The 15,615-nt window shown below is 41.1% G+C and overlaps 1 protein-coding gene across 2 annotated transcripts in view; it reads left to right on the top strand.

Annotated features, from left to right (window-relative positions):
• Positions 1-15,065, top strand: part of LOC114444285 (chloride channel protein 2-like) — a 135,299-nt gene extending 120,234 nt beyond the window's left edge. For both annotated transcript variants that reach the window (XM_028418719.1, XM_028418718.1), the window contains 4 exons: positions 3,704-3,742; positions 5,516-5,620; positions 9,460-9,546; positions 11,257-15,065. In XM_028418719.1, coding sequence (XP_028274520.1) covers positions 3,704-3,742; positions 5,516-5,620; positions 9,460-9,546; positions 11,257-11,451 — 426 coding nt within the window. In that variant the 3' untranslated portion in view covers positions 11,452-15,065. The remainder of the gene's footprint in view (positions 1-3,703; positions 3,743-5,515; positions 5,621-9,459; positions 9,547-11,256) is intronic.
• Positions 15,066-15,615: the final 550 nt, after the last annotated feature.

Below are 15,615 nucleotides of genomic sequence, written 5' to 3'. Positions count from 1 at the left end.
GCAAAGTAAATCAGTAAGAGTTATATTTTCTGATCCAAATAATTTCCCAAAGCTGAAAAGCACTAAAATGTTACAAGTGGTTTGACATGTTTGTCTAACATTGTTTGAAAAAAATAATGCAGAATTCTACAATGATCAGTGATGCAGGGAGATAATGAGCAAAGTCACTGTGACATCTGGAGTCTCCCACTGCCGATGCCAATTACATGCTTCTCAGTGTTTTTGCATCCAGCTGCACAAAAGTGAGGGATCTTACAATATAGAAGACATTTTATGTTTTTTCTTTTGCTCAGCGAAAAAATACATTTCAGTTTCATCAGCAGAAAAAAGCCATGGTTTAGGTGGCAGCATCTGTTTGCAACGTTGGTTAGAAAACCCAAAAGTCTCTGAGCCCAGCTCTAACATAAAATAATGTGAAGCTAGCTAAATGACCAAATAAATAATTATGTTAAACTGTATTTTGATCATTTTATTGTGTAAACTATTTTAGTAAAGTTGTTTGTTATGGACCCATTATAAGTGTTGGTACTGTAAATTAAACTTTGTGATGTATTCACAAATTACTGATGCAAGTAATTGAGATTTGATTGGACAAGAGAGAGATTTTTAATTAGACTGCATAGAACGTGGACCTCAAGACTGCCTGAAAATAGACCAATCATTAAACATATGCTTAGTTTTAAGGAAACATAATTTTTAACAGTACATTCTCTCTTTTTTTTGATGACGTCTGACTGAAACTCATTCAAGTTCCCATTCATAAAGCAGATGACACAAAAGCACGCTGCTCATCAGAATTTTGAAATAGTGCAGTAATTATTAAAGTCATCAGGGTCAAGTGTTAGTGCTGTCACAATGGGTTCAGTGGAAGCAAGCTCTAAGTTATATTGCAAAGACACTGACTCCATTAAAATTGTCCTTCAGGTATCTGATCTGAGTATTCAGGGGACAAGATGAAGTTTTCATTTCCTGAATAATTTCAGACAACACAGAGGAGAGGCTGAACTTATCAGGAGGAGATGAATGTGACACACTGACTGTAATTTGTTTTGAGGGTGAACTGATGCGATGTTGGATATCAGAGACTTACAGAGCCAGGGGGATTAGGTTTGAGAGCATCAACAGAATTTTATAATATTAAAAACAACTTTTGCTTTTTGTACAATAACAGTGGTTGACAAATCCAACTTCAGAACGTCTCCCAGAGAGCCTGCATCTTTACACATCACCACAGTTTGAACAAAGTCATTAATGCTATTACTTCACAATTGTGTTAAAGTTTGCCATCTAATCTGATACAAAGATACAAAGGCCATAATGGAATTGCAAAGCAATAAGCAAAATGTGCATCAGCAGCAAGAAAATCAGCAGTTAATTGCATGCACGCGAGTGATAAGTAATTATTGTTGCAATGTTTCCCTGTTGCACTGTTCAATGTGTGGTGCGTTCAGCAGTAAACAGCATCACTGCACAGACAATAAGCACAAGAGATAAACTTAATAGCACCTTTAGTCAGCACTGTGAAAACAGCTCAGAGGACAGAGAGCAGCAGGGCCTTGTTGAAGGAGAACTTTATGAGAAAGGCAGGAGTTTAAAGGAGTGACCCAGCAGCAGTTTGCTTCTCTTATCGGTAGATGAGGAAGCGTACTATGATCATAGCTAGCTAGTTACTTATTCTTCTTTTTTAGAAACTTCTATTTTTACACTTTCTCACAGTGCAGTCTAAACACTGCTCATTTAACCCAGTGAATATACTAGTGACTTTATCAACTGCTATTTTCACAAGTCCCTATACAGACTGAGGGTGAGAGGTGTCATCATTGCACTTGTTGAGTACACCATCCAGGTACTCAGAGTGCACTGTAAGCTGTCATCAGCATGACTGTACTCAAGTACGATACATATATGACAAAGCATTAACAGAAATATGCATGGGATTATTTACAATGGTGTCATATGTGGAGTATGAGATGATTATGTAAGGGTCCAGTTCACTACACACCACATCTTTTTTCATAAGGTGACTTGTTCAAAAAAGTCACCTTACTTTTTTAAAAACAAATGGACTTAATTCACTCCAGTGATCAAACTTGTGTCTCTATCATTGGTCCTTTATATACAGTAACAGTCTGTTTTTTAGAAATAGCAGAAAAACTCAGCAGGTGTTACAGTTGGCACTATCGGTCTGTTCAGGTCACCACATTCATCCAGACTGAACATGTTACAACTCAAAGATGTCTGTGACAATGAGCAGTAGCTGCTTTCTGGTAGCTTGTGCAGTACTTGAATAAATGGACTCAGTTGTTACACTGATTGGGTGATTGCTGTGTGGAAGTTAAGATGGATGGCTATAGGAGAGGGTAAAGGAAATGAAGGCCAATGAAACTTTCTAATCTGTGTCTGGCTGCAGAAAGAGCACAGCAAGCAGTACAGCTTCATCTGCCCTCTGTCAGCACTCACACACATACTTACACACTCCCTGGCCCATTCAAAGCCTATTTTAAATATGCCCACATTGTCACACCAGTCACGTGTAGACACAGAGTTTACACTCCCACTTCAATTACCCACACTCTCTTGCATAACTTGTGTATCTAGAAATCTTCTTTATTGCTCCTTAATACAGCAGCTGATCATTTTAAAAGCACCTATTTTGCATGCACAGTTCCACCTCTAAAAAAAACATCTTCCACAAACACCTCATTTTTTGTTTTACATTTTACCCCTGTAACAAGACTGTGTCTTGATGACATTTATATTGCCCTTGTGTTGTGTGACAAGCAGAATGATCAGTGAGACAGCAGAGAGATAAAGAGCTGTAGGTGAGTGTGTGTGTGTGTGTAAGTGTTTGTTTTGTCTCATAAACCCCAGGCACGTCTGGCCTTTGATTGCATAATGCTACAGTAGCGCACCTCTTGGTACCCCACAGCAACAGTTGCTAGGTTTACCGACAGGTCGGCCACCACAGCGATGAGGATAAATGAACTCAGGGCTCCCATCAGCCCCTGGGTCACACTCACCCTCCCTTTCTCAAGCTCTCTCTCACACACACACACATTCTCTTGCGAAATTAAATACCTGTACTAAAGCACATGACTAAACACTTTGCGTTTCACAGCCCGTCATGCATACAAACACACACACACACACACCCACCCTGCAGTAACATACTCACCCGTACCCGTGCTCAACTGTATATATCCATCACTCAGACCTCTGAGCTTCTTTCCAAAGCACAAGGTTGCTAGTTTGACTCCAGCTTGTCATATCGTCAGCCTGTCAGTTATGAGCCGTGAGCTCAGACCCCACAACGGATCCATCATTATAATGATCATCTGTTCTGACATCTCATACATCACATCCCCCGCACTCATTAAATGTACTGTAGTCGCTCCTTTAGTCACTCATCCCATTTCTGTCCATCTGTCTGGAGACAGCGGCGCAGCATAACACTTATGATGTGATGCATGGGCGATTATGTGTCATTTTGCCTCCTGCACACAGATGTAGTGAAGAGGCTACAGTTGCAAAGTACAAATACATGTTTATTGACATTAATAACCCACTGGGCGCCATTGCTTATCTACCATTTGTTTACCATTGCTTGTGTATTTGTGGCATACACAACTTGTTTTAGCGCAAATGCTGAATGTCGCTGCTTGCTTTTCTGATTGTTCTTCTTCTGTTCACTCTTCATTTGCAGGATGATGGAGATGTGGAGGACGACATGACCATTAGAGAGGTACAGAACACTTATTTATACACACATATTAACACACCTGTACAACTAATGAGAGTACAGTGTAGACTAAGACTATTAGACATTTAGCCAGTCAGATATCAGAGTGTCCTGTGAAAATGACCCTGCTCATGTTAGGATGGTTGTTTTAAAGCTCTTTTAGCAGAAAGCCTGTGTGAGCTATGGAGTGTTTTTCTAACTTGGCGATACTCAAAGCACTTTGCAGTGTTTCTTGGTATTACACACACACACACATACACACACTCCAATAACCATGAAGCCATCAGGTTCAACTTCAGGTTCAGTGTCCCGCCCAAGGACATTACTGCTTTAAGAGGGGCTGGGGATGGAACCCAGTCTGTCTGCCACGTGAGCCTATCTAAAGAGAAGCATATGAGAGATCTAAACAAATACGTCGGCACAATCTGAAGTAGGAACCTGACACCCCATGTGACAGTGGCTCACAGATGTGTTGATATGTTTGCACCTCAGTGGAACTCCATGGCACAGAGGAGTAAGCTACATAGACAGACAACACCTCTCAGTACAATCATTTGTCCACAGAAACCTACATTTGTCTAACTAGGAGCTCAGCTTGCATTTGACTGCATCACAGTCTGACACAGTCAGATTTTCAAATTATTCAATATCCCCAGACGGGCCGATTACCTCGGAGTCTTATATTTTTGGATATGACATCATTCATAATTCATCCATCAACAGCACCTCTCATTTCCTCTCTGTCAGCCACACATTCCTCACACGTTTCTCTGTCGCCTCTCCTTTCTCTCAGAATCATTTATTGTTCACCTCCCCTACATCTGCCATGTCATTGCTTCTTTCTGTGTCTCTCTTCCATGTTCGCACATTTACCTCACTCACCATCCATCGTTGTAGGTCTCCTATGATTTATAGAGCCATTCAGTGCCATGCCTGCTCCATTGATCGTCTATCAGAGAGATGCAATTTGTCAGGTGTTGGTGTGGCACTATTTGATGCCTTTTCCCTCTGATTAGTGACTGACACCGCACATAAAGACATCATCTGTTCACAGATTTCACTGTGAACCCTGTCACTTCATGTTTTATAGTCACACAGTCAGAAATAAATTTTAGGCCAGCAAAGCCAGGCTGTAACACAAGAGCATAATTAGTTTGATTGCCGTTGCTAGGCGCAGCGTATCTTCAGCATACATTGGCCGATTTCAGCCGTTCAACTATCAAAATTTTCATCTCACAGAGGACATTCCGGGTCAATTTCAATTTTTTTTCAAACAATTATAATTTTTCAAATATTAAGCAATTTCAGTGTCATTTTTAACATGGGAGTCTATGAGAGAGCCCTTCAACGAGGGCCATCTGCCAATCCATTTTAGTCTTAAAACGCTCATTAGATGCTGCTCTATCAAACTTGTATTCAGAATTTTCTAATTCCTAATCGTTTCCACGCGCCAGGCTCTCAAAGTTGGAGTGGTTCTTGAGGTCTCCTCTGCTGTTACCATGGTGACAGGCTGACACACAGAGGCATACACAGCTCTGAATTGCTCTGATTCTCCAGCAATTCAGAGCAATGTGTTCAAAGCAATGCTTCAGCTGCAGCAATCAAACTTGCATTTTCTTCAGGAAATGCCCTTTTTTAGTTTCTATATAGTATAAGATTAAAGTTGGACCTCACAGGATATGATGGCTGCTCAGTCGTAGAAAGACAATTTCACTGCAGTTCTTCTTCTTGTTGACAGTCCTTCAGCGATTTCCCCAAACTCTGTCTGATTTGCAGATTGCAGAGTGGGAGGAGAAACAGCTTGATGAGCAGGTCAACTTCAACAACTGCAAGATCGACCCTGCCCCATTCCAGCTGGTGGAGCGCACATCACTGCATAAGGTCTGATTGTAAATACAGTTGCTGTTCACCTCTATGTGTCCCTCATACTGCAGCACAAATGTGTATCCCTGCTACTACATTTGCACCAGAGCAGCCAAAGATATGGGACTAATACAATTTAGTTCAAAGACTACAAAAGTGCTTAGAGATAACACTGACTGATGTTGGGATAGGATGATAAATTAGTAAATATATATTTTTATGTTTTTATTGTTATGGAGAAATAGCCCTGCATGTAATAAAAAATGTCCCCAGAATGGAGCCTTGTGGAACTCCATTCAGTTCTTACAGATGTGTAACTACAGGTTGACATATTCTAAATGATAATAATGTTCAGGGAAGTAACTAACACCATTTGTACCTTTGGAAAATGAGAAGGAAACATTTCTTGACTGCATTTAATAGAGCCTTTTAAATAGGACACCGCTCTCCTGCAATGATACATGGCTTTGTGTCTCAAACCAATGAGAGCCCTCTCCTGAAAATGTGAGATCGATATCGAGTATCTATTGGCTTCTTATTGATGTGCCTCTCAGTCCTAGTGTCCTGTGGGTGAAAATGTGGGTGGCTATGATGGAACTCTTAAAACACAAGTTTTGTTTGTTTAGTTTTTTTTTTATTGAACAAGTATTGTGTTATTCTAGACTTAATGTTATTTAGAAACAAGGCAAGCATCATGTGGCTCCTGGTGTGTTGTGACACTGAAGGAGCACACAGGTAGCCCTCTAGAACACAAACACACACTCGCTCTAAAGTCAAGGTTTTTCCCTACTGAGTGAAGGAGGAAGTTAAAGTGGAAAGAAAGGAGAACTCTTCTAAACTTGTGTTGATTTAGTTTTCTTGCTGCGACTTAGTCACACACCATGAAAAAGGTCCTTTATTCAGCACAGTCTCTCACACACAACCAAGTGTAGCTCCACACAAACACATTTCAATGACACACACTTTTCCTGCCCAGCATCCACACACAAATGAACTGTAGCTTGCCAGCGGCTGTAGGAACGTCTAATGTCCTCCATTCATAATGCTACCCTCTCTCTTTCTCTCTCTCTCTCTCTCTCTCTCCCTGGCTTCCGCTCTCTCCCTCATCCTCTGGGCTCTGTGTGAATACTGTTTAAACATTTAAGAGAGGGATCCTGCACCAATCCATCCTGCTCCACACCCTCCACTGCACACTGCCAAAAGCCAATACCACGCACAATCTCCTTCAGCATATTAAACACCGCCCGCTGCCACTGCTGCTGTTCAGGCATGAGTGTGTATGTGTATATGGATGTGAAGTTATTCTCTCTCTGGCTCAAATTTATCCCAGGCTGTTTACTGCTGTTGAGGATGTATGCTTGTCTGTAGGCCCTTTTGTAATGAACAGATCTGTTTCTTGGGATATTTACATGAGAATATGTTCCAACAGTCCACAGACAGGGCTTTTGAAGCAGGGTCACTGTCAGTTCATTTGAAATAGAAGATAACGGGCTCAAAGCAGCATACACTTCATCAATAAAGAGAAAACGTCAACTGCCACTAATACAAAATTATAGTGCTGGGTCCCTTTTTACAAAATATATACATAGTAACAACTTGAAAACAATTGAATTAAATCATTATAGCCTATGGAGCAAATGGTGAAAAACTGAAATCAGTGAAATCATCGTCAACACCCAGAATGCACTGGGTTTGTTGCTCTCCTACTGCCTCTTATTGATGCTACAAACAATCATTAAATGTGAGGTTAAACTATGAAGACATCAGAGGATAACAAACAGTGTGTTCAACATTGATTATATGTTTTTAAACAGTAACGTTAATGTTAATAACAAAACACTGTTGCTGTCACTCAATTACTTTATACTTTGTAAGTATCTATGCGCTACAGAAAGCGGCTGCACCAGCTGTCCCGGCTCGGCAGCCCAGATTTTCCATGATGTCTTTCATACTTGCACAAAGGTTAGGTCACACTTTGTAGCTGATCAAGTTACGATACTGCTGATCAATTGATTGTAAAATGCTATTTGCAGCACCTTTAATCAGTGAATAGTAGTTTAAATAGATGTGAATGGGCTGAGTGGAGGTGAGCTGACTCTTTCCTAAGGGAGAAGCTTCAACATCCTCCTGTGGATGACAGATTACACTACTGCTGGCCGTGGCCTAAAAACAATCTTTGCTTGGCACAGCGTCCATTTGCCTGGCACAGTGGGATCCATTTCAAATGTCCCCAGTGCCTTTTCTGGCTTAGGAGTAAGTCCCATTAAACACTTAAAGGGTCTAGAACAAAACAAAAAAAAACTTGGAGTTGGCATCAGTCCTGCAACCTGTTCAATACCAGCACTGAAGTTTCCGACCCTCTCGTGCTGTTTGCTTTTAGATGCATGCAACTGTAACTCTAGCACTGCAGATAAGATAAAATGAAACTTTAATGATCTCTGTGGGGAAAATGAGGCCATGCATGAGCAAATACAGTATTAATAGGGCAGAAAGAGTAAATAGCACAAAATAGGTTCATAGAAAACATATATAAACAACCTTACTAACATTATGGCTCAAAAGCAAACAGGAAACGTCCCAGGCCTTTACATGGATGGTGAGGATGGCTGTAGTTATTGCTGTTGTTGTTGTTGTCAGAGGCTCTGTGGTCTAACATGTTCAACCTGTATTTGACCCCATTTGTGGGACAGCTGTCTAGGGTTAATGTGCATGTCCCTGTGTGTCATGACTACAGAAAGACTTCAGTCTGCTGATCGACACACTTGAGTGCTACACCGAGCAACATGCAGTTTAGGCACTTCATTAAGCTTCAATAAGTCTGTCAGTGAAATGTTGCAACAAACAAACTATAACATTTGTACTATTAAATATTACAGGTGAGGTGTAAGTCATGTGTGTGACCTGACCCTCCTTTTAGCTCTATTGTATTTATCTCACAAACATATCTAATTTACTAGTTAATGTTACTAATAAAAGTGTTTTTTTAAGCCATTTGGCTGAAAGCACATGCCTACAATTTTCTGAAACATCACCCTGATTGAACCAAACAGTATATTTACATAAACCAAGTCTGTAAGCGAGAAGATGACCTCAAAGCCTCTGTATGCAGCAGCTCAAGTGGTAAATGCTCTGTTTCCCCCAGCTGTCCAGTTGCTTTGGGGAACTGCTATGTCATGTGATAAGGCTGTGGCAATCAAGAAACAATGCATAAAACATTAGTCATACATAATACAAACTTCAAATTTCACAGCTATATACATTATTCGAGCAGCAACAACATTGCAGCTGATGTAGGTCATCAAAAGTTGTGAAGCTGGATGGAGTAACCACATTGATTGGTTATATCTCTGCATAGTGTCTCTCTCTGATAACAGTTCACCTTACTTATGTGCAAGCTGTAGACCAAATAAATGTGTCCTTTAATCAGACGGTCAAACGGTCTGTTTTGGCTGTTGGTGTGTGGCTCTTGTGTGATCCTTTACTGTCGTAACACCTTTCACTGAAAACATGGTTCCTTTAGAGTCATATAGACAAGATAATAAAGAATGTTCTATTAATGATCTTGTTTCCCCCACATCTAAAACTGCACAGTGCACATGTCACACAGCTAGTTTTTTTCTGTTTTAAGCTAAGCATGCAGAACTCTCTACATGTCCCTGAGCCACATTTCAGAAAGTGATTGTATCACATTTAGCAGAACATTTGACTAGACGAATGAATCCATTGTCAATGAAGTTGTTAGTGTTGGATAATTAAAGTCATTGGTGCATTTCCCTTACTGAGCTTCCTGTTCTATTTTAAGTGTCATTTCCACACAGCTCAGAGTATTTCCAACCTTCTTTGTTGTTCTCCTGCAGACTCACACCATCTTCTCCCTGCTGGGGCTTGACCACGCCTATGTTACCAGCATTGGACGCCTCATTGGGGTGGTTTCTCTCAAAGAGGTAAGGGTTGTAATGACAAAACCAGACTACTGCCACCTTTCGGGGCAACACCACATTTGCCCTATATTTCCTCTAATTCTTTAATGTAGCCTACATATGGTACATGTTGTGTTTTGTCTCCTTATTAGATGTCATTGGAAAAAGTCGTGACTGCCACTATTACACAGGCTGCATGTTCACTGCTTTCATAACTGTAAAATCACTGTCAATATCATCAGGCTTGCTGTCACTGTGACACACACACACACACACACACACATACAAGGACATTTCAGTCCTCATTAATGATTCCTCCTCCCTGTGCCTGTTATGTATTGTGACAGACAATAGCTGCTTAATGTTGCTGTCTCTGTTGTCTCTCTCTCCCCTCCTTCCTCTCGATCCATCTCTCATCCCTCACAAACAACTGAAAACCCCTCATTCTTTGTGAATTGGCCAGGAATTGGTGAGAGGATTGTTGCTAAGTGCAGTCCTGCTTGCCTGTCCCTGACATTTAGGCTTTTTTGTTCTGCGTTCCACAAGCAGACAAAAAAAATAAAAAAATAAACTCAGCCAAGCCAGATAAAGCCCAGCCTCTCCCTCTCCGCCTGTCTGTCACACAGACACACTGTTATATCACAGCCTCTCTGGTCCTTATGGAGGAGAAAGGATGTTTGTGTGCATTGTTTCCAACCCGACAGCATGCAGACAGTATTCCTTTTCAGTGCTGTCCTAGGATCTGTAGCCCCCAAACCCTTTACTCTATCAGCCAAATGACAAACTTGGCATGGCCATCAGAAGATTGAACAACACTCTCTACACTGTGGACACACAGCATGAAACCAATTTGTGAGTGATGTCTAAAAACAACTACAAGTTGTACCACAGAGATATGACAATCTCATAGTTGTTTTTCAGGACTGTTACAGAAGAGAGAAAGATATAACATTATTATGCTATATGTTTTCTGGTTGTTAATGTGAAGCTGAAGAAGAAGCTGCCTTTAGAGCTGGCTGAGTAGAGTGAGTGCCGAGATCACTGCCAATGAAATCACAGGTTAAATCACTAATGTCATAAATGTTCCTGTGATGTACATTTATGACATCACCTGTCTTACGAGCAGAAAGTCAGACTTCTAGTCATTTAGTTTGACCAGACCACAACCCCAAAGGCAATACATAAAGTAATGTTCTTGGACAGTCATTTCATTTCCTGAAATAAAGCGTCTGCAGCACTGTATGTACTGCGGCGGTAGAAGGTCTGACCTGTATGTGGAACATTTTTTCATTCCTGCTGTGTGTCGGAGGGCTGCACAGATTAATAAATGTACTGCCATTACTCAAATGTTTTAGCAAACAGCAGCAAAACTCTGCTCTGAGTCACTTTGACCTCACTTTGTGATGCACACTGCCCTGAACCATCAGACCAGGATCCTTCATTGTAATTTAAAATGAACATTGCAGCTGTAAATAGAAAAAAGCCTGTGTGCATTTGCATTACATTGTAAACCACTGACATAGTCTTGAACTTCAGAGTAAGACCCATGCTGTGTGAGGTTTAGCCATTCTTCTCTGTACTCATGTCATACAGCTCCAGAATCTGTCTATTAACAGGATTATCTGTACAGCTGGGTTTGTGTTTCACTTGTATTATTGATGCTGTACTGACATCAAATACTAGATTTAGGCTCATGTGCTGTCTTTACTGACAGCCTTCTCTTTTTTCATCCAGCTTCGCAAAGCCATTGAGGGCTCGGTGACGGTGAAAGGTGTGAAGGTACGTCCACCTCTAGCCAGCTTCCGGGACAGCGGCACCAGCAGCAGCGAGAACGAGGCCACCGAGCTCCACAAGCTGTGGGACCGCCACAAGAGCATGACGCTTCCCCGCGAACACACCCCGTCTGAGTCCGACGAGAAATCTCAGTGAGGGAAAGACGCGGAGGTGAAAGAGGAGCGGGGAGGAGGAGGTGGAGGAGTCGCGATGAGGTCTTTAATCTCCCAAAGTCACAAACATGCAAAAATCCTCAGGGCTTAGGATCAATATTTAATTCTGAGAAGAGTTGTACTGCTATACGCCAGCCTCCTCCTCACCTTCATCCTCCTCCACCTCCTCCTCTGTTTCATGGACAACCCAGTGCTTTCTCCAGGAGCCTTGCACTGACCCAGCCAGACACTCCACGAAGGGAGTGGAACACACACACACACACACATACTGTGCCCTCCTCTTCATATATCCTTGAGAACCCACAGCATGGTGAATGTGGATTACGAGGAAAAATGTAAAGAGACATATGTTGGTGTCGTCCAACAGGGGTCCGGACTTAGATTTAAAAAAAAAGGGATGTTTTTTTAGCAGCCTTTGTTTAGTATCTGTAGAGTCAGACCTGCAATCTTTTGAATGAGTCTTCCACTTGAGCAGTGATCAAGGAAGAATACTGTAACGTGTGCTTGTACTGGAAGTGTGAGTGTACGAATGAGAAAAGTGTGTGCATGAAGAGGGACGTAGCAAAAGACTATTCTTATGAGATTTATTTTTAATGCCTCTAACACATTTCAGTCTTTGATTTCCTGCTTGAATTGTTTTGCCTGATCAGGTGGTCTGGGTTTTAATGTCATTTATTCGTATTCACACTACAGTTTGTTAGCATTGGACTCGTGAGGGGCCTTAGTTTTTTGTGTCTCCCATCATCTCTTTGTGTGTTTGTCTTAGTGGTCCGGTTTGAGAGTACAGCCTATGCAAGCAGACATGCCTGTTGGCAGCGACAGAGGCACCTGTAGCCCCTTTTCATAACTCCTTTCATGCTGTAGCTTCAGACCTGCTTTACAAAGATGCGTAGAAACACACAAACATTCTGCAGCCCAGAGTGGAGGTTTTTCTGCTTATCTAAATATAGCTCTTAATAAGCGTTCCAGAAAAGGTTGGGGCGGATGGAGAGGGCAGGAAGTGAGCGAGCGAGCGAGTGAGGGAGAGAGAGGAAGAGCAGGGAGCAAATGGATGGCTGAAAGAATGAAGACATCATTACCTAACCAGCTGCTCTGGGCCCTCTCATCAATCTGCCTTTGATCGCCGTGTTAGCTAACCTCCATTACTTTTTATCAGACGCACAACCCCAACAGCTATATGATGTAATGGTCTGATGGTTGTGAGGCACACTCTGTTCTCAACGTATGCAGCAGCCAGCGACAAAGCAGGAGCCATCCACACAGTGTAAAAACCACTAAACATTAACCATTCAGAGTCCAGCTAGTGCGCTAAAGATCACATTTTTTAGGTAAGTCATGGCAGATACTGACAGAGTTAGCCTGACTCATTAATGTTTCAACAGCAGTATGGTTTCTGATTTCTGACATGACAGCTAATGTAATGTAAACTTTGTCCTTAATAATTCATGTCTGCCATACTGCTTCAGGCTCAGCCGATCATCAACAGAAAAACACTGATTTGTTTTTGTCAAACCTTCTTTCCTTCTTATACGGTGGCATGTAAGGGCCATATTGAAAAACAAAATACAAGCTAGAGTGGGGAAAGAGTGGATAATAATAATAATAAAAAATTTTTAGTTAAAAAGTTAAATATTCTCTGAGATCACAAATTTACAAGAAACAAGTTTTCTCTTTTCTTCTTCAAATGGTACAGTACTTTGGATTAAGCAATAAAAGTATTTATTAGGCAATAAATACTGATTTTAATCCAGATTTAGCATTTAGACTCACCTGCACCTCCTTGTTATCAATCAATAATCTAAAAAAATTATCTTAGAGCTTTTTTCTTGTGAATTTGCATCTCAGAAATGAACATGACCAAGCACACCCTGCCTTCACAATATTTTTTGTTTGTTCTTTAAGACACACTCCTATACTCTGCCAGGTATTTCGGGTGCAGGTTGGATGCCTTAACTCACCACACTGTCGTGCTATGTGTTGCATGGGTTTTATTTAGCTGCTCGCAAAATGCTCTCAGTGAAACAGCATGGCTTCGCATGAGAGAGTGCATGTGGGATTTGTATTATATGATAAAAATGTACCAAAAGGAAAACATGACAGAAATGAATATGGAACGAGTGAATGATGTCGTTTGCCATCATGTGCCTGTGTGTTCATGGGCATCCTCCATTCATCCACCGAGCTTTATTCATTGCCTGATTTTAAATTGGGGACGGGGTCTTTGGTTAGCCAATTTCTACTTACAGATTAATATATTTAATATCATTCCTGTAATATAAATCATAATTTAATGTCTTAATCTATTCTTAAGTGTTGACGGTTCTCTTTTTGAAAGAGATTTCTGTGATGATATGTCATTTTTGCTGATTTTAAAGTTGATCCATGCTGTCCTTTATGTTTTTTTTTTAACACGCGGTCTGAAACATTGCTTTATAAAGTGCAAATAACACTAACTGAGTGAAGGCTCGCTGTGGCTGCCTGATGGGAAAACAGAATGTAATCGTGAAACCAGGGGGAGTTAATGTCGGAGGGACCAGCGTGTGGTCTGTTGTTGACTTGTTCATTCCACAAGTGCCTCTTCTTTATCAGCCGGAATAAGCAATCCACACCCAAGTCATGTAGATGAGGCACTTTTCACAAACACACATACAGAAATGTAAGTTGGGTGGTTGATGTTTTAGCGCTGTGTGTTATTATCACCATAGCAACTGTCATCGTCAACCAAACCACCAACTTCCCACCCCCACCAATATCTGCTCGCCCCGGGGGACTGACTGAGATCAACTGATTTGGTTGTGTTTGTGTGTTTCATCGATTTTCATTATTCCACATTCTGCAGTCTCTCTCTCTCTCTCTCTCTCTCTCTTTCTCTCTCTCTCTCTCTCTCTGTGGACATTTCACAGCGTTTCATCTCATTTGCTGCCAGACAAAAACAGACCCAGGTAGATGCATATTTATTAGTGCGTATTAATCACAGTGGAGTTTGTACATGTTTCTTTGTTTTTCGTTTTTACAGATGATCTACTCGTGGGTTAATCAGTTTGTGCAATAACAGTCGTTCATCTCACTTTGTAACCCAGTTTAAATTGATGACATGAATGCAAGATAACCTTATTTTTGTAAAGAAACCTGAAAAGTGTAAAAAGATGTATGTATACGTGAAGGGGCCAACACTCACACAGAAGCTTGTGTGATAGAAACTGATGATGTTGAAATGATGGTTTAAAGGTGGGGCTTTTTTTCAAAAAGCTCCTTTTGGCTTCTGAGAGATCTTGTCTATCTGTTCTTAAAAGGCTCTGTGGTGAATCCTGCTGCATGGACTGTAGCTGCCCCCCCCCTTCAGTTTTATCATGCTCCCTTCTATCCTCTCCTTCAGTCAGAGGGGCTTTTGATGAGACCAGATCCCCTCATCAGCTGCTGGGGGGGGTTATCTTTTATCTGCTCCTTAGGGCTCTTGGGGTCTGTGCATTGTACATACTAGAGGAAGACCCTGAGGGCCAAAACAGAGCCGAACAAAACCAGACCTATTTTTCACAGAAAAATAAATGAAACCTTGTTTTTGTATATTAGTGATGAATAAAAAAAGATTTTAACAAACTTTCATCTCTCATGGTTTCAGTTATTTTGCAGCTGCCCCCCCTCAGCCACAGCTGGAAAGCACCTGGAGGGTTGTTTTTATCTTCCACTGATACTCCCATTGGGCAGGCACACACGGTCACATTCTCTTCAGTTCATTTTGTCCTAAATCTTTATATAGCTCAGAAAGAAACGATTCTTGCAGTATTTGTTCCCGCCCTGCATTTCTATTGCATACTCACAGCTGTCCATATTTAGACTCTGAAACCAGCTGTCCTGATCTGCCTGTGACATAAACTTCAGACTGATCTTAGACTGATCTACACATAACACTTTTTCTGCAAAGCAGGAAACATGTAGATGTTGTAGAAAAATAATTTAGGTGATTATCAAATCAAGAAATCACACTAATTTGACCAAAATTTCACACAAATCTTTAATAGGATCCAGTCAATGTTTTAACATTTATATCCCAAAGGCCATCTTCACAGTGTCATCATGTTCTTCTCAAACACTCCTATTTGTTTCCTTCAATCAGTGATTGTCCTTAAAACTTTGTACCTTACTCCTT

The sequence above is a fragment of the Parambassis ranga genome, chromosome 13 (assembly GCF_900634625.1).
Source record: "Parambassis ranga chromosome 13, fParRan2.1, whole genome shotgun sequence".
In the NCBI taxonomy this organism is placed as follows: domain Eukaryota; kingdom Metazoa; phylum Chordata; class Actinopteri; family Ambassidae; genus Parambassis; species Parambassis ranga.
The sequence above is the reverse complement of the archived record's forward strand: the minus strand, read 5'-3'. Positions and strand labels throughout refer to the sequence as shown.